The sequence below is a fragment of the Dipodomys spectabilis genome, unplaced genomic scaffold (genome assembly GCF_019054845.1).
Source record: "Dipodomys spectabilis isolate Male_0828 unplaced genomic scaffold, ASM1905484v1 ptg000594l, whole genome shotgun sequence".
NCBI lineage: Eukaryota > Metazoa > Chordata > Mammalia > Rodentia > Heteromyidae > Dipodomys > Dipodomys spectabilis.
In genome coordinates, this window is record NW_024871271.1 from 658,332 (window position 1) to 677,622 (window position 19,291).

Consider the following 19,291-nt stretch of genomic DNA (forward strand, 5'->3'; position numbering starts at 1 on the left):
TCTAATCACATATCAAAATTAATATTCAGTTTACCTAAGCAGTTGAACGACAAACCAACTGGGACTAGAAACTTGTGGAAAGCTCCGGAGAGCTGGTGTCTACGGGGCAGCGCTCTCACAAAGAGGCTGTGAGATCAAATTTCAACCAGAGGTAGATTTGAAGCAACTGACACCCTTAGGCAGCTCAGTAACTTCCAACATTTCTAGTCACGTTTCAAATGCACGTACTGTGGCTGATTCTCAGGTGCTGTCGTGACGGTGGCAGTACTGACACAAACCCTTGCTCTGAACGCACACCTGGGGAGGAACAGCTCTGTCTGCTCACCCCACTGAGGGAGCGCCTCCGGCTGGGCCTGGAGGTGAACCCTTGCTGAAGGGACCTCGGGAGGAAGACCAGGACCCAGCCTGTCCAACAGCCAGTGCCCGCCGGGTGCCAAGCCGCGTTCCCTGCCTCATCCCACACCCAGGTACCAGGCCATCTGCTGACTCTTTTGTCTCCATATCTCTGGAGTGCATTTCAGGATTTGCAGTTTTATGTAAGTATGGAGCGGTGCTTAGGCCTGGCACCTTGGGACTCTCCCAAGACTCCTCTCTGGGTCTCGCTGTGTGTGAGTGAGCGCCTAGCACCCGCCGGCTCTTTGGCGAGACCGTGGCGTTCCCGTAGGCTCACAGGCCCGCTGCCGCCACACCTGCACCAGGCACTCCGGCCAGCCGATTCCCCACAGCAGCCCCAACGAGTCTCCTTTGAAGGTCAGGTCATTCCCTGCTTAGAACGTCAAAATGTCTTCCTACTCTTTTAGGCTAAACCGAAGGCTTTGCCATGGCTGCTGGCAGAGAACTGAGCTTTGCCCTATCCTGCTCGTTAGGCCCTGCCCCCCTTCTGCTCTCCAAACTCCCAGGCTCCTCCTCAGGCCTTCGGGGGCCCAGGTTGCGTCATGTTCTGGAATGTCCTCGCCTCCCTGGTGGTCACCTGGCCTCTGCCCAGAGCTGCCTGGCGCCCACTGGACTCGAGGAGCACACAGAGCACCTGGGCATGCTCGCGAGCCCTTGGCCCCGCCGCCCCGGCCGGTCAAAGCTGGCCTATGAGCTCCCTCCACAGGTTCGGGCACTGCGGGAACGAGTGAACACCGCAGAGGCCTGGCCCTGGATAAGCGAGAGGCTCAGCTCTGGAAGGACATCCGCCACCCCCTTTCGCAAGGAGGACATTGTGAAAACTCAAGTGTGACGGCTCTGGGGTTCCAGCGGCAGGCGCAGGCTTGAGGGTGTGGCGGGGGAGGGGACGGGGCGCAGCCAGGCTCGTGGACGGCCTCCACACCGGAGGCGCCCGTGTGTGAGGGGTGAGGCGTGGACACACAGCTGCCACAGAAGCAATTAGGGACTGAGAAGTGAAGCGCCAGGGCCTCTGGACCTGGAGGTCAGGACAACCGCTCCCGGCTCCACCGTGGGCAGGCACAGGCAGGGGCAAAGCCGAGCTGAAATCGAGTCCTATTACCAGCCTCCCTCTACCAGCTGTGCGACCTCAGGCAAATCACCGCATCTTTCTTAGGCCTTAGTTCCTGTCTGCAGTGTGGAGGAAGCACCGCAGCGGCAGGAGCGGCGCTGCTGCCCGCCCCACAGGGAGCATCTCAAAACTGTGGTCCCTCAACGCAAACAGCTCCTAACCGACGGGCTTAGCGATCCACGCGCTCGCAGCCCAGGAAACAGGAGCCTCCAGCGCACCCGATATGTCCGCTGACCTAGAGGGACACGAGGGGGAAGAGAGCCGAGCAGACAAGCAGGACTGGAAAACAGAAGAACAAGTCTAGATGGGTTACCCAGGGTACAAGCACCGACTGCAGGCAGCTCCTCCGGCGGGTGCCTCGGGGAACACAGAGCAAGAACAGGAGAGCTATTCAACAGACACCAGCTACTACACACAGGCAAAAGCTGCCAGCGGCTGTGCTGAGAAGGAAGAGAAACAGTCTTGGGGACCCTTCTGCTAAGAGATAGACACACTGCCCGGCACAAACCAGACTTCCGTCCTACACGTAAACTAGGTGCCAGCCTGGGAATAAGCTCTGAGCAGTGGATGTACCTTCAGGGTGCTACTGAGACAAGCTCCCTGAGATTCCTGACACACTGTGCAGCTCGACTGCACCTCTGCAAAGGCCGGCAGCCATTTGAACTCTCCACGTTTGTGTCTAGAGACTCTAGACATCCTTCAAAGTCTTAATCTAGGGTCCTCTCTTCTGAAAACACCCAAGCTCATTCCCTCCCCTTCTGCAGTGTTACTCTCCTACCCAGAACCTATAAGCGAGGTCAGACATGCTGCAGATCCCCCGCTGTGTGCCCAGGGCGGCATGCGGAGCAAGCGTCCCACCACTGGCTGCATTCTCAGCCACACCACGGCTTTCTAAGGTTTGGATTACATTTTTTCTTCTCCATAGACTGCAAACTCTTTGAAAACAGGGGCCAGGATAAAGTGATTTTGGTTTTCCTAGAATGTAGTACAGGGCCTAGAACATACTGGATCTTCAATAAATGTTTGTTAAACATGGATTAGTTTACAGGAATAGGGGATACACTAATGCAGGAGGCACACAGCAATAGTTCTGGATATCACATTTACTTATACACTTCTACAGAAGCCCACTTCTACAGAAGCCCACTTCTACAGAAGCCCACTTCTACAGAAGCCCACTTCTACAGAAGCCCATCTACTCAAAAGGAAGGCCCCACTGTAGAGGCTGAACACAAAAGTGAGGAGGGAAAGTGTAACAGGAAAGATGCATTTTTTTTCACATTTTTGTACATGATGCACACTGATCCTAACAATTTATGGGTTTCCTCTGAGAAAAAAATAGCTATCTGTTGACTACACCATTATGGGCCATTCCTCACTAAGTACACCGTGACTAACCAATGCAGTCAGCATCTCAAAATGTAGATAATACTTTGGACACTGGTTTCACTCTTGATGCAAATCCACAAAGCTTCAATTAAGTAATCTGAATTGTTCTCATTTGTTTTGTTTTTGTTTTTTTTGGGTCCGGTCGTGGGGCCTGAACTCTGGGCCTGGGCACTGTCCCTCAGCTCTTCAGCTCAAGGCTAGCACTCTACCACTTGAGCCACAGAGCCACTTCTGGCTTTTTTCTTTTTGCTTGTGTGGTGCTGAGGAATCGAACCCAGGGCCTCATGCATGCAAGGCAAGTGCTCTACCACTGAGCCATCTTCCCAGCCCATCATTTGTGACAAAAAGAGGCACTGCACAATGTTCCAAGTGAAAGCTTGGATGGTAAACACAGCGAATGCCTTGGGAAATAGCTTCCTGGGGTCCCTTAGGAGCATGGACTTCCTGATGCCAAGAGGATACCACGAGTGTGGGAACAGAAGATGACAATCCAAGACAGCAAAAGACATTCTCAAAGCTGCAGAGATTCTAGGGAAGGTATCTCTGCGCAGCCAGGGTTTTCAGTGGGTCTTTCAGAGCTGTGAGGATGCAGAAGGACTAGCCGAGTCTGAAAGACTCAATGCTATCTCTAGATAAAATATAGATGAAAGGAACAACACAATCTCTAAATGACAATCTATTTATGTCCCTATCTTCTAGGCAGCATTCTCCTCAAATCCCAACCTGAATGTCAACTGTGTGTGTATTAAACACTGCTGCAATGGCTGAACTTGTCTCAAGTCACTGGGAGAGGGAAACACCCAAAGGCACAGAGTGGAGCTAACAAGGGACTGACTCGTTGGCCCAGAGCCCCGGGCCACGCCCAGCTCCCTGCACCTCAAGCTGGCACAGTGAACTCACGGAGGGCCATGTGTAGGACTCACCAAGACCCCATTCAGAACTCAGCGCATCTCTCCACTTCATTCTAGGCCCTTTCCTAGTACAGCGGGCATTTCACGGAACAATTCCTGGGTGGTACAAGGTAGTTAGGGTTTGAAGTTAGGAATCTTGGGTTCTGGCCTAAACTTTGGCCCTGCAGTGGTGACCTACTACCCTGAGGGAGGGGAAGGGAACACTTCCCTGACAGGGGCGGCGGAGCAGCCCTTACCCACTACGCTCACTCTTCTCTCTGGGCTGCTCCTTCCTGGTGCTGCACAGTGTCAGGTAAGAGGAGCTATTCGATTCTGCTACAAGCACTGCTTGACTCAGTCAAAGCACAGAGAGGTGGTAAGAGGAGAATCAGGGTAAAGGTGAAGGGAAAAAGACACACACACACACACACACACACAAGTGCATGCACACGCACACACACAGCTCACTGAGCAGTGCAGAAGCCCAGCCAGCAACGGTGGACCTCAGGTGAGTCAGAACCATGCCGGCACCCAGGACCAACAGACAGACATTTTTTTTTTCCTGCTTCGGTGCTGCTCCTAGGGCTGAACTCAGGGTCTAGCACTGTCCCTGAACTGTTGTGCTCAATGTTGGCACTTTACTACTTGAGCTACAACTCCACCTCCAGCTTTTTGGTGGTTAATTGAAGATAAGAGTATCACAGACATTTCTGCCTGGGTTGGCTCTGAACTGAAGACTCAGACCTCAGCCTCCAGAGTTGCTAGGAATACAGACAGCCACTGCTGCCCAACTCAGAAATGCTTTTTTAAAGGATGGCTTCATTATTTTATTTTGTGCTGGTCCTAGGACTTGAACCCAGGGCCTGGAAGCTGTCTCTGAGCTTTTTTACTCAAGGCTGGCACTCTACCATTTGATCTATAACTCCACTTGTGGCTTTTTGCTAGTTAACTGAAGATAAGAATCTCATAGACTTTCCCAGGCTGGTCCTCAGATGTCAGCCTCCGAGTGGCTGGGGTTGAGTGTAAGACACTGGCTACTGCTAAGGAAGGCTTTTCAAAGGCCTCAGTGCCTTCGTGCTCTCACAAAGGTGGCCTCACCCAGATGAGAGTGCTGACGCCAGCGCAAACAACAAGCCTTGAGGAGTTAGGCCCCTCAGGCTTCAGCGAAGTATAGCAAGTGTCTCTCAAAGCAAAGAAAGAAAGGAAAAAATCCCAAATCACAGAAAATGATTACTCTATTTGATTAAACAAGAGTAAATTATAGCTTACAAATAAGAACTAAGCGATAATTCGGGTTCAGTGAGTGCTCGGGCGTCTGTGATGGAAGGAGGGAAGGAGCCTGAGGCGCTTCAGACAGGAAGACCTGGTGAGGCCAAGGCCAGTCCTACCAGAGGCTGCGAGACAAAAGTGACCAAGGGTCCAACGTGATGGACACGGGAAGGGTGCTATGGGAGCAGCAGACAGATCAGGAAAGACAGGCCATGTGAGCAGAAAAGGCGAACACCGGCAACGAAGTCACTCCAAATAACGTCTCGAGGCTCATCGCAAGCCTGCACAGCCAGGAAACAAACATGGCAAACTGAGATGCAGAGAAACAAGGACTGCGCTCATCTCAGCAGCACATTTACTAAAATCACAACAGTGCAGAGAAGACGGACATGGCCGCTGTGTGGGGATGATAGGTAATTCATGAAGCACTCCCTATTTTCTGATAAAATCAGGAAATTAGGAACAGAAGGAATGTGCCTGAATTTAATAAAGCCTATATACGACAAACAGTGAGCATCATATTAAATAGGGAAACCTGAAACCATTTCTTCTAAGGGGGGGAGTGACAAGAGTGTGGCCCCACCTCCTGCCTGCCACCCCCACCCCATTTTATTCTATATAGCACTAGACCAGCCAAAGCAATAAGGCAGAAGAAAGAAATGAAAGGGATTCAAACAGGGAAAGAAGTAAAATTATCTTTTTTTTTTTTTGGGTCGGTCATGGGGCTTGAACTCTAGGCCCGGCGCTGTCCCTCAGCTCTTCAGCTCAAGACTAGCACTCTACCACTTGAGCCACAGCGCCACTTCCGGCTTTTTCTGTGTATGTGGTGCTGAGGAATACAAACCCAGGGCCTCATGTATGCAAGGCAAGCACTCTACCACTGAGCCACCTTCCCAGCCCTCAAATTATCTTTAATTGCTGATGGTATGATTCTATTCTTAGCCATCCTACAGTCTCCACCAACAAACTTCTAGAACTGATAATTACCTTTGGAAACGTAACAGGATACATACACAATTAACACTCAGAAATCAATAGCTTTTCACTATAGCAACAATCAATAGGCCAAGAAAGAAATTAGGAAAATAATTTCATTCACACTAGCCTCAGAAGCAGTTAATTATTTAACATCAACAAAATAAAGGAAAAAACACCTACATAATTATCTCAACTGATGCAGAAAAGCATCTGACAAAATTCAGAAAAAACACTCCACAAAACAGAAACAGAAGCAGGGCACTGGTGGCTCACGCCTGTAATCCTAGCTACTCAGGAGGCTGAGATCTGAGGACTGCAGTTCAAAGCCAGCCCGGGCAGGAGAGACCGTGAGACTCCTATCTCCAATAAACCACCAGAAAACCGGAAGTGGCGCTGTAGCTTAAGTGGTAGAGCGCTCGCCTTGAGCTGAAGAGCTGAGGGACAGCGCCCAGGCCCAGAGTTCAAGCCCCACGACCGACAAAAAAAACAAAAAACAAAAAACAAACAGAAACAGAAGGAATCCACCTCAACTTAAAAGCCATCCATGGGAGATGGGGGTGGAGGCACACTTCGATATTCCCAGACGAGGCAATAGAATTAGGAGTTTGAGCTCAGCTTGGGTTACATGGCAAGAAACAAAACAAAACCTGACAAAAAACAAAAACAATCATTGTAAATATCACACTCATGTTAAACGTCAGTTACAAGATGTGTAGGCTGCTTTTACCATTTCTATCCAATGTAGTACCAGAAACCAGAGCCAGGGTAAACAGGCAAGAAAAAAAATCCAAATTAGAAAGAGAGAAATAAATATTTTTGAAGATGATATAATATATAGAAGAACCTTAAAGATTCCACAGACAATAAAAAAGGCATTAGACTTAATTTAGTTAAGTATCACAGTACAAGGCCTACATTCAAAAGAAGATCAGATACATTTCTATATACTAACAGTAAACAATCTGGAAAACAATTCCACTCACAAAAAAAAAAAAAAAAACCTTAAAATATTTAAGAATTAGCACAAGAGTCCAACAATCAAACCATAGAATACTGCTGAAAGGAAACACAAACAAATGGAAATACATAATGTTCACAGAATGTTCAGATAACCCAAAATTTGATAGATGGTATGATGACTTTTTTCAAGTATAGAAAAACCCATCCTAAAATTTATATGGAACCCCAAATGGCCTAAAAAAACAATAACAAATCTTTTTTGGGTGAGTCAGTCATGGGGCCTGAACTCTGGGGCCTGGGCGCTGTCCCTCAGCTCTTCAGCTCAAGGCTAGCGCTCTACCACTTGAGCCACAGCACCACTTCCAGCTTTTTTTGCCTATGTGGTACTGAGGAATCGAACCCAGGGCCTCATGCATGAGAGGCAAGCACTCTACCACTGAGCCAATTTCGCAGCCCAAAAAGAACAATCTTGAAAGATGAAAACTAGAGGATTCACAATTGCCAATTTCTGAACTCAGAACATAAAGCTATTGGCATAAAAAATGTGTAATGTATAATGTGTAATCTAAGCAAGACAGACAGACAAATGAAAGAAATGGAACAGGAAGGAAAAGAAAGGCCACTGAATATATGAAAAGGTGTTCAACATCACTAAACATTAGAGAAACGCAAATTAAGGTAACAATGTCATAACCCTTCTTCCCACTAGGATGGCGACTACCAAAACAAAGACACCAACCGGCTGGGAAGGTGGCTCAGTGGTAGAGCGCTTGCCTTGCATGCATGAGGCCCTGGGTTCGATTCCTCAGCACCACATAAGCAAAAAGGAAAAAGCCGGAAGTGGCGCTGTGGCTCAAGTGGTAGAGCGCTAGCCTTGAGCTGAAGAGCTGAGGGACAGCGCCCAGGCCCAGAGTTCAGGCCCCACGACCAGACCCCCCCCCCCAAAAAAAAAAGGGAAGACACCAACAGGTGCAATACCTGTTACAAACTGGCACAGCCAGTATGAAAATATGATGACAGCAGTTACCATCAAATCGAACACTTCTACTTCTGAGGACAGACTCAAGAGTTGAAGGGACTGTCAAAGAAATCTGTGTCCATCTATATTCAGGGCAGCACCGGCCACAACAGGGAAAACAACCTATGCATTCATGGGTAATGAAAGGACAGGAAACTGCAGCTATCCTTATAAAGGAATGCTGTTCTAAGAAGAAAATTCTGTAATATGCTTGCGACATTATGTTAATATAAAATAAACCACCTACAAAAAGACAACCATAGTATAATTCCACTCAGATGACGATTTTAGAGCTGTCAAAAGTAGAGCTGTCATTACCTGTGCTGCCGAGGAAAAGGAAGCTGCCATTTAATGGGTCAAAAGTTTCAATTTTACAAAATGTAAAGCCTGCAGAGGTGGATGGTTGTGACTGATGCACAATATTTATTTTATGTATTTATTTTTTTTCAGTCATGGGGCTTGAACTCTGGGCCTGGGCGCTGTCCCTCAGCTCTTCAGCTCAAGGCGAACGCTCGACCTCTTGAGCCACAACACACCTTCCGGTTTTCTGGTGGTTTATTGGAGATCAGAGTCTCTTGGATTTTTCTGTCATTTCTGTGCCCCCCACCCCCCAAGCTGGCTTTGAACTTTGAACCGTGATCCTCAGATCTCAGCCTCCTGAGAAGATAGGATGACAGGCGTGGGCCACTAATGCCCAGCAATGATGCATATTATAAATGCATTTTTAGTTCTACTGACTGTACCCTTAGAAGTAGTTAAGACACTACATTTCATGTTAAGCTACTTCACAATAAGAAAAGAGAAACAGGTAAAGAGATGGAAAAAAAGTATATTATGCAAAACTAATAAATTTTTTTTAAAAAGCTGGAAGGACTTTAATATTCTCAGAAAAACTTCAGAGCAAGAAGAGTTGAGGGGGGGTGAGGGGAATTATGTCATAGGTCAGTTTTCCAAAAAGACACATATGAGCCCCTGAAAACAAAGTATAAAACTAAATGATGCAAAAACAAAACAAAACAAAAAAAAGCACTGCAAGGAGAAGCCGATGAATCCACTATCTTAAGTTGGAATTTTCAACAAACAGCAGACAGCCTCTGCAGGCAGAGCACCAGCAAAGGGCATGCATGCTAACTCCCTCACATCATCAATCGGCTGCGCAGACATTTTTAGATCACCTGAGAGAAGAACACACATTCTTCTGGAGCCACCAGGGTAAATCACGTTCCATATGAAACACACGTTCATAAATTCAAGAGTAGCAATCAGGGCTGGGGTGAAGCTCAGTGGCAAAAGTGCTGGCCCAGGATGTACAAGGCCCTAGGTTGAACTCCCAGTACCAGGGAAAAAAAAAAAAATCATACAGTATGTCATTAGCCCATAATGTTTGGAAATTAAACCTGACGCTGCATTACAGTGCTCACCACTCACCCAACCCCAGTGCTGGGCGCGCCAGGACCCGGGGCAGGCTGGGCAAGCTCTCTCCAGACGTATTTTTTCTTCTAGAACTTATTACTTTTTTCTTTTGCAACTACTTTGAATTTTCAAATAACTTAATTTCAATAAAAAATAATGTATCACTGGTAACCCTCTGTATAGTATCTTTACAACAAAAAAATTAAAAAAATAATGTATCACTGGCATAAAGGCATTTAAAAATATAAACTAGGGATCAAAATGTTTTTCTTTTTTTTGTGCTGGTACTGGGGTTTGGACTCATTGCCCCTGAGCTTTTGGCTTGAGCTTTTTTGCTCAAGACAGTGCCACAGTTCCACTTCTGGCTTTTTGGTTGTGAATGTAGATAAGAGTCTCACAGACTGTCCTCAGATCTCAGCTTCCTGAGTAGTTGGGATAACAGGGGTGAGCCAACAGCCAGTTATTAACTACAGTCTCTACATACCCTGACGATACTCTAACTTCTATTATTCTTCTGGGCTATTTCCACCAACTTTTCCCCCTCTATTGCTTTTTTTTTTTTTTTTTGATACAAGGTCTTTCTACAGTGTACCATGTAGTCCAGTGCCCTTGAACTTCCGACCCTCCTACTTCTACTCAAATGCTGGGATTACTGGCATGTACTATCATGAACAATTTTACGAATTAATTCTTGAACGTTTCAACCAGTACCATTATATGACAGAAAATTCTATTATCTTTTCTCAGGACTAGGAAAAAATAACCTGTATTGTACTATGTCTCTGAAAAATGCTTTGAAAAGCATTTCACTGAAGACATCACTAAGAGTTCAAGTCAAGTTGCACTCAACAAAGTCTAAGCCTGACTTTCAGTAGGTGCTGAGTAATTATTGAAGTGGAATATGACAAACTCTTTCCTAAGCCTGTGTGACAGATCTCCCCCCTGTGTCCTTCCCCAGCAAACAGGTTCCCCAAGGAAGAAAGCATGAATGAGGCCTGCAGACTTCTTTTCCATGGGGTATTAGACTCTTTTTCAGTTGGGATTCTCTGTTTTAGCAGAGTTTTAAGAAAATTATAAATTTGACTGACTAAAGATAACCTTGAGCCAAAAAAACTGGTATAACAAATTTTTTTAAAAAGGTAGAAAGGCAAACAAAGCTAGATAGGTACCAAGATTGACATTAATTAAAAATTTCACTTATAAATCTAAGATGCTAAATATTCAAACAAGGTTCGAGAAGAAATTCATATAAACCAACTGTTTTCTAGATCTTCAAGGCCTATCCTATCAGCCCTTCAACTACCTCTCCACAGCCTCAGAATTTTTTTTTTTTTTTTTTGGGTGCCTGTTCTGGGGCTTGAACTCAGGGCCTGGGCGCTGTCCCTCAGCTCTTCAGCTCAAGGCTAGTGCTCTACCACTTGAGCCACAGCGCTACTTCTGGTTTTCTGGTGGTTAACTGGAGATAAGAGTCTCATGGACTTTCCTGCCTGGGCTGGCTTTGAACCCTGACCCTTAGACCTCAGCCTTGTGAGTAGCTAGGATTACAGGCATGAGTCCTCAGTGCCTAGTCAAGGATTTTTAAGATATTGTACACTTTGGGCTTTTGGGTAGCTTCTATATTTCTGTAAATCCTCAGATTTCAAGCTGAAGTTTCATAATTATTTAGACCCTGTAGAACCCAGAGAGGACTCATGCTAGTATTCAGATAAGTTACCTATCAAATTAAGGAAAGAGCTGGGTCCTTGAGCCATGAGGGGAGTGTGAATCAACATCACCTGAAATCTCTTAAGAGCTAGGTAATTCTGAGTGAAGTAAACCATCACTGATCCCCCAATTTGTTTTCCAATTGTAAAGGTTCAAAATTTTAAGCACTTGAAAGACAGAGGGCAAATGTCGCGCACGGTCCTAGGAGGGCCTTTCAATTACCCAGGGATGCTGGTTTTGGTGGGAGCTCCCATAAGAGCTCAGTGACACAGGCAGGAAGGACTTCCAGGCCTTTCTGCCTCGGCTTACCTTACTGTGTGTGAAAGGGGGCGCTGTATACAAGGTAGGGTGGATAAGTGGCCGAGGCAGGTGGGGGACGGTGTGCAAGGGTACATGTCCATGGATGTGGGGGTACAGGTGAAGCGCGGGGTGTGTGGGTTTCTCTGGGCTCAGGAACTGATGGCCAGGAGGCAGGGCTGCAGCCGTCATTGCTGCGGCGGTCAGTCCAGAAGCTTCTTGTTTACAAACATGACATTCACAAGTGTTTGGAGTTTGTTCAGCCTAAAAGCAAAGAAAAGAGAAGCACTTGTTCAATGTAAACAAAGAGTGGCACAAATTAAGTTAAAGTCACAAAACAAATACAAAGCTGTTGACTCATGGGGGGGGGGGGCTGGGCTCACCAGGGCCCTCCCAGTGGGGGGGGTGGGGTGGAGAGGAACTAGATTGAGTCCGAGAAAAGCTACAAAGAGAGGATCATTCACCAGCTGGATATCTGCTGAGGTGCCCCTACTGATCTAGGTCCCGTGCGCACTGGAGCAGGAACTAGGAGCTGGGCGCCTGTAGTCTTTCTTAGCTTACTTGGGAAGCTGAGATAGGGAAGACTGTGGTTTGAAACAGAGGGAGACGCTGTGTTCAAACCTCAGCAACCAACCAACATCTCCTGAATGGGCCTGGTGGTGCAAATTACAGATACCACACTGGAGAGGTGGGAGCAGAAGGGCGACAAACTCAAAGCTAGCCTGGGCTTCATAGGCAGACCCCGATCTAAAACAAAAGCACCAGGAAGTGGCGCTTTGGCTCAAGTGGTAGGGTGCTAGCCTTGAGCTGAAGGACAGTGCCCAGGCCCAGAGTTCAGGTCCCATGACCGACCAAAAAAAAAAGCTTAATTACAGAAGCACCAAACCTCCTTGGCTCCACACAGGAGACACACAGACAAACCCCGACACTCACCATGGAGCAGGGCAGCGTTGAAGTCAGGACAGATCATCACAGATTTAAGTGAGAGAAACAAAACTAGAGTAGGGGGGTCATATTTTCTAAGTATGGCTTATTTATCTTTAGTTCTAGTCTGAAGATACAAGACACAGCCGGGCACCGGTGGCTCACGCCTGTAATCCTAAGTGCCAAGGAGGCTGAGATTTGAGGATCGTGGTTCAAAGGCAGCCCAGGCAGGAAAGTCTGTGAGATTGTCATCTCCAATGAACCTGCAGAAAACTGGAAGTGACGCTGTGGCTCAAAGTGGTAGAGCGCTCACCTTAAGCAATAAAGCTCAGGAACAGCGCCCAGCCCTGAGTTCAAGCCCCATGGCCAACAGAAAAAAAAAGAAAAGGGAAACACATACACAGACTCTTGGAAGCAGGACACGCACCTGCTGAGCTGGGTGGGACGGGGGCGGGGTGTCCCCGCTCCTCTCCTCGGCCCTGGGGCTTCCACTTCCTAGGGTCCCATCTTCTTTTGGGGCTCCTGGGGGCTCCCCACTACTCTCACCATCTGCTTCTTCATCACCAGCTTCTGAAGAGCTGCTACTAGTGCTGCTTACCTGAGGAGACTTTAAAGACAGCCTTGTGTAGCTAATGCTTCAAAGCAGAACGATGTCAAAGTTAACCATAAGACCACGCTGTCACTATGAACCCATACCTCATCTTTCAGGGCCAGGTTTTCCCCACCGCCATCCATCTCGCTGTGGACCCCATTCATGTTGGCCACCACCTCAGTGTCATCGTAGTTGCTCAATGGGTAGATGTCAGCAAACTTTGCTGACAGCGGTGCGACATCTTCATCATCACTACAACTGAGGCAAGCAGAGACGTCACCACGAAGCCCTTGGCTTAGGGAGGGCCATGAGGAACCGTGTGCTGAGTCCCCCTTCTCTAAGAGTGCTGTCTTCATTCAGAGCACTGAGTGAAGTGCCATTCCTGCTGCTTAACACCTCTAAGTCACCGGAACCAAAAACACGCCGGGAAGAATAACAAATAGTGAAACCACAAACACATTGTCAGATCTGTACTCTCACCTGTAATTCCCTGCACACAGCTATGCTACCACCTGGAAGCAGGATGTAATCTTTAAGTAAAATTAAAAGAACAGAGAACAACCTCTGGTCTCTACAGTTGGATTTTTTTTTTTTTTTGCCAGTCCTGGAACTTGAACTCAGAACCTGGGCGCTGTCTCTGAGCTCTATTGCTCAAGACTAATGTTCTACCACTTGAGCCACAGTTCCACTTCCAACTTTTTGGGGGAGAGGAGAAGGTGGGAGGTAGGAAGGATACTTAATTGGAGATAAGATCTCACAAACTTTTCTGCCCTGGCTGACTTCCAACTATGATCCTCAGATCTCAGCCTGAGTACCTAGGATTACAGGCATCAGCTGTTAGGGCCTGGTGAAATAGTTAATCTTAAAAGAATCAAACTCATGGTTTTTGTTTATGAGGGTCACTTAACAATGTGACTTCTGGGCTGGGAACGTGGCTTAGTGGTAGAGCGCTTGCCTAACATGCATGAAGCCCTGGGTTCAATTCCTCAGTACCAAATAAACAGAAAAAAGTGGAAGTGGCGCTGTGACTCAAGTGGTAGAGTGCTAGCCTTGAGCAAAAAGAAGTTCAGGGACAGTGCCCAGGCTCTGAATTCAAGCCCCAGGACGGGCAAAATAACAAAACAAACAAACAAAAAAAAAACAAATGAACAAAAAACAACTATGTGACTTCTTAGTCAAACGCTGATGGCTCATGCTTGTAACCCTAGCTACTCAGGAGGCTGAGAACTGGGGATCATGGTAAAGATACTCCATCTTCTTTCCAAATAACCACCAAAAAACTAGAAGTAGAGCTGTGGCTCAAGTGGTAAAGTGCTGGCTCAGGGTCAGTGCCCAGGCCTTGAGTTCACAAGCCCCAGGACTGGCTAAACAAACAAACAAACAACTGTGACTTCCTGGTGCGGGAGAACTACATGTGCCTGCCCGAGGCCCCACCGGCACACTCATGAGTTGCATCCGCTTAGGCACACAATGGCCTCTATGAGGCCAAAGTTCCAAGGACCAAAAAGAGTCTTCACCAGCAAGGGTGCTCAGGATTACCACATTCAGTTGCCCTCTCTCTTTTTAAGGAGACAAGCATCAACCAGTTGTGCTATGTCAAACCCTGGAGCTTACTGAAGGGAGACGAACAGCACCTGCTCATGCAGGGTACCAGGCTGCCTGGGCACAGGGCGATAGTCACCCCACTCCTGTAGTGCTGCCACTGGCGAGGCTGCGCTGCTGGGGAAGCCAGGGTTCTGTTCTGAACAAAGTGGCTGCTCAGCTGTGGCTGACCTGACGGAGGTCCACCAGAGGCATGGAGCACTGAGTGAAGCCACCCGCGCTCCCTCCCCAGGCAAAGTCAGCATGGGAGAGACAACGCAAGCCAAGGACCACACTGGACACCTTCAAATCGCAGCAGCTGGCATGTGGAAGACACAAACCACAAGCTGCCCAAGGCCCAAAGGCCTGGAGGCCCGACCAGGCTGCCCAGCCAGCAGGGAGTAGTTCTGGCCCAGCTGAGAGGCTCCATCATGCAACACTCACCAGAGCCCCACGGCTGACATCTGTCGGCAGCCACGGCAGCAATGAGCAAGCAGTCTGAGCCTGAATTTGTCCAATGTGGATTCTGACTTTACATGGTGAATTTCCCTGTCTCCGTAGGAAATGCGATAACATATCACAAATCCTAACCTCAACACTCAACCCAGGAACAGCACTTTTTTTTTTTTTGGTTGGTCGTGGGGCTTGAACTCTGTCCCCACGCTCTTCAGCTCAAGGCAAGCGCTCTACCACTTCCAGTTTTCTAGTGGTTTACTGGAGATAAGAGTTTCAAGGACTTTCCTGCCTGGGCTGGCTTTGAATCGCGATCCTCAGATCTCAGCCTCCTGAGTAGCTAGGATTACAGGTGGGAGCCACTGGCGCCCGGCTAGGAACAGCACTTTTAAGGCAACAGGGCAGGGTGATATTCTTCAATGAATAGTCATGGAATTCTGACCGGCCCTTTAGAAGGATTCTGAGTTTAGGGCTCGGGTATGGTTCAGCACTGTTTGCCTCTCATGTACAAGACCATAAGCTCTACTGACAGCACCTTAAATTAGTAAGAAAAAAATGGGGTTTGTGAACAAGTCCAAACATTGAAAGCATCATATCCATTAAGTCTGAGAAATCAGAGGAACAGAGCTGCTGAGGACAGGGTATCAAACCTCTCCTATTTGGGCACCTCTCCAGGGCTCCTACTGACTGCACAGTAAATAACACAAGAACACATGTGCAACAGAAACTTAAGCATGTTTGGGAAACCACACACATCTATGTGTAACCCAGCCAAAAGTCAGCATACAAAGTCTGCAAATGGTAAGGCCACAATGCTGAAAGTATCTAGGAGCAGGCACCTGCAATGTGGGTCAGTGAGAGCGCACAAATCCCTCACCTTAAAGATGTGGAACACAGAGAACAACCCTTCACCTGCTTGCTAAAGCGATGGGCTGAGCTCTTAGCAAGGCATGGAGCAGCATGAGCATAGGGCTGACAATGAGGCGATGAGTAGCGAGCGGGCCCCGCTCCGGCAGAATGAGCAGACACTTCCCTGCACACCAACATGTGTTTGTTGTGTGTGTTTATTTTTTCTGTACTGGCATTTAATAATTTATCATTTTTAAGGTAATAAAATATTGTCAAGTTTAGGTTTACTATTTCATGTTTTAGAAGATGCTTAAATCCATGAAAGGTCTTTTTTTTAATGAAAAGCACTACAACGATGCTCATACTTCTATAGACATTACTGAGTCTGTATTTCTTATTATTGGATACTGTTACAGAGGCACGACTTACAAAGTTGGTGCAGAGCCATTGTCTGTGAGGATGAGTCTGGGATGGTGCTCAACTGTGATGGGAGAGCTGGAGCCTGACCCTGAGCTGGCGGAGGACGTGCTAGGTGGGCGCGTCTCAGAGAGATAGTCGGGAGCAGAGTCCACTTGCAGTGGTAGCTGGTGAATGTGGATGTCATCAGTGACCGGGGGGTCCATGATACCACAAGTGAGGATGTGTGACAGGCTGCAGTCATCACAAGCACATCTGATTGGGAATTAAGGACAGTTACCAAGAAAGCCAGCACGCGGGCCACCGTGTCCTCGGCCTGGCTTAGGGCGGCAGGCAGCAGCCCAGCTCACCTTCTCCTGTAGCTGCAGTTGGGACAGTCGGGCAGGCTCAGCCGGGATGACAGCACGTGCCTCACGGTGTCTGTGAAGTTGCTCTCGCCAGGAACCACTTTCTTATTAGTTAACTAGAAGAAAGTATTAAACAGCGGCTTAGTTTTGTGTGATACTTTCCTGTCTGTGGGTAACAACAGTAATACAAGCCATGCTCACATAGAAACCAATGGGCCCAATCCTCGGGGAGAGAGGAGCAGGGGCAGCTGGCTACCCTGGAGTCAGAAGCCAGGGCTGAGTCATACTGGGACCAGAAGCTCCAGCAAGTGTACTGTGTGCCCACACCACAGACATCTGACAGCAGGGATGCGGCACATACCCAATCTCTAAACTCCTGCTGTGTGCCCAGGACTTGTGAAGCACAAGGAAGAGAGCTGTGGGAATGGAGATGTGTTCAAGGAGGAAAGGCTGAACTCAGAAAGAGGCACTCACTTCCCACTGACTAGGAGGCATCTACATTTCAAAGAGAAGGCAATCTGGGCCAGTCTTGGAATTGAGACAAGTGATAACTAGAAATGCTGCCACTCAATAGGATAGAACAAGCTCAGGATATAGTTCAGAGGCAGAGCAATTGCTTAAACAAGCAAGGCCCTGCAGTGATCCTTAACATCAAACACAAAAGAAAGGGACAGAGGAAGGGAGAAAGGAAGGAAAAAAATAGAGCGCAAAGTGCGCATGGAGGAAGGCAGGAAACCACCAGGGACTGAGACTCACAAAGTAGACCATGAAGGTCAGAGCAGGGGCAGGAGTGTGCACGGCACACCAATGAGAAATCTGGTAAGTTTCCTTCTTTCTTTTTTTTTTTTGTCGGTCATAGGGCTTGAACTCTGGGCCTGGGTGCTGTCCCTCAGCTCTTCAGCTCAAGGCGAGCGCTCTACCACTTGAACCACAGCGCCACTTCCGGTTTTCTGAGTGGTTCATTGTAGATAAAGAGTCTCACGGACTTTCCTGCCTGGGCTGGCTTTGAACTGCAATCCTCAGATCTCAGCCTCCTAAGCAGCTAGGATGACAGGCGTGAGCTACAAGCCAGACGGCTTCTGTTAAGTTTCAAAACAAAGTGGAGGGTCAGGAGGCCAGTCATGGGAAGGTGACTGGTAGGCTCTGTCAAAGCCCTGCCCGCAGAAGGTGCAGAGCTGCTGGGAGGGGCGGGTGGGACAGCCGTCCTGCTGGAGGCAGGGCCCCGCGTGCCACCTGAGAAGCTGGACTGAATCCCAGCTCTGGTATCTCAGGCACATCCTTAGCCTTGTGGTGTGTATGCTGGAGAGACTGCGTGCCCTGTACGGGAGCAGGGGAGCTCTGAGCAACAGCTGTCTAACTCAAGGGCACTCGGAACTAAGGCATGTAAATGTGCCTTTTCATTGACGAGTATGGGAAGAACAGAATGTGAGTCAGTGTACTTTGAGGTTAAAAATCACTGTCTTTCAGTGCCTAACCCCTGGCAAAAAATGCCCATGTGTTCCTCAAAAGGTGTCTGTCACACGGAGCACAACTGCACGCTGAGGTGCCATCGGCTCTGTGCAGAGTAGGGTGGATTTCTTTTAATTGCCTATCCTGTTGACAACCTTACCTGTTCTTCAATAAATCGCCTTTGCTTAAATATCTCCCAATCTTCTGTTAGTGTACGCTGCTTAGTTTTCATTGTCATCTAGAAAAGGAATGTAAAACCAAAACATGTTAGTAACAGCAACCAGAACATTTTCAGATTTTCTTCACATGGCAGAAATGATATACACAAGAAATATCATCTTTCAACCAAACACAAGCACAAGGCTCAAGTGCGCTGGCAGGTATTCCTTTCAGCAGCTTACCCCCTTATCAAACCTGTCCCGTAAGTGCGTTTCTCACATGAAAGGCAGGTTCTACACTGAGCAAAGTGACACGTGTAGACTCCCAGCTACCTGGGAAGCAGAGGCAGGGGGATCTTGAGTTTGAGGTCAGCTAGGGTAAAATACAATATAGACAATTACAAACGCAGGGGCCAGAAGTGTGGCTCAAGTAACAGCATGCTTGCTATCAAGCAGAGGGCCCTAGGCTTAATCCCTATTACTGTAAAATAAAACAATGTGGACTCTGTGACTGCACTGTTGGCTATTTGGAGGCTTGAGACCTTCTGCACAAGCCTAGCGGTGGCTACAGACAGATGAACTACCCAAATTCTGCCTGTCTGGCTATCCTTACCCAGACAAGCCACAAGCAGAGCTTCCTACCATCAAATTTGCTCCAATGTGTGCCATACTGCCACCTGTTAAACAGCTTGGAAAGTGCCCTCTTCCCACAGCAGCTGAGTCAAAGGAGTCATGATCAATGACAGGCCACAACCAGGGAAAAAGGCTCTGGTTCCACAGGCAGACAAAACACGATTTAGGGACACATTCAGTCTAAAGACAACACCAAGCAACTTCTCTCTGCCAAGCACCATGTGGAAGGGAGCCGCTCAGACATGCAGCCCAGTTCTGAAGCCCCGATGTGCTACATGTATGGGAATAAGGAAAGTGTTGCCCAGGAGCATACCAAATTTCTTGAGGCCACTGGCCCTAGGACAGGCTCAACAGCACCCAATTCCATAATGTGACAAATTTTAAAGGCAGAACAACAAAGACCACAGAAAGACAGGTTGTCCCTAGTTCTAGAGAAGGGGTCATTTATCACTACAGTGCCTGTGGCCAC

At 47.9% G+C, this 19,291-nt stretch overlaps 1 protein-coding gene across 3 annotated transcripts in view; it reads right to left on the reverse strand.

Moving 5' to 3' along the window:
- Positions 1 to 19,291, reverse strand: part of Fam193a (family with sequence similarity 193 member A) — a 121,984-nt gene that overhangs the window by 23,594 nt on the left and 79,099 nt on the right. For all 3 annotated transcript variants that reach the window (XM_042670973.1, XM_042670972.1, XM_042670974.1), the window contains 6 exons: positions 18,192 to 18,269; positions 16,586 to 16,698; positions 16,248 to 16,490; positions 13,040 to 13,193; positions 12,771 to 12,950; positions 11,432 to 11,683 (listed from right to left, as the gene is read on the reverse strand). In XM_042670973.1, the coding sequence (XP_042526907.1) occupies positions 11,432 to 11,683; positions 12,771 to 12,950; positions 13,040 to 13,193; positions 16,248 to 16,490; positions 16,586 to 16,698; positions 18,192 to 18,269 (1,020 nt within the window). The remainder of the gene's footprint in view (positions 1 to 11,431; positions 11,684 to 12,770; positions 12,951 to 13,039; positions 13,194 to 16,247; positions 16,491 to 16,585; positions 16,699 to 18,191; positions 18,270 to 19,291) is intronic.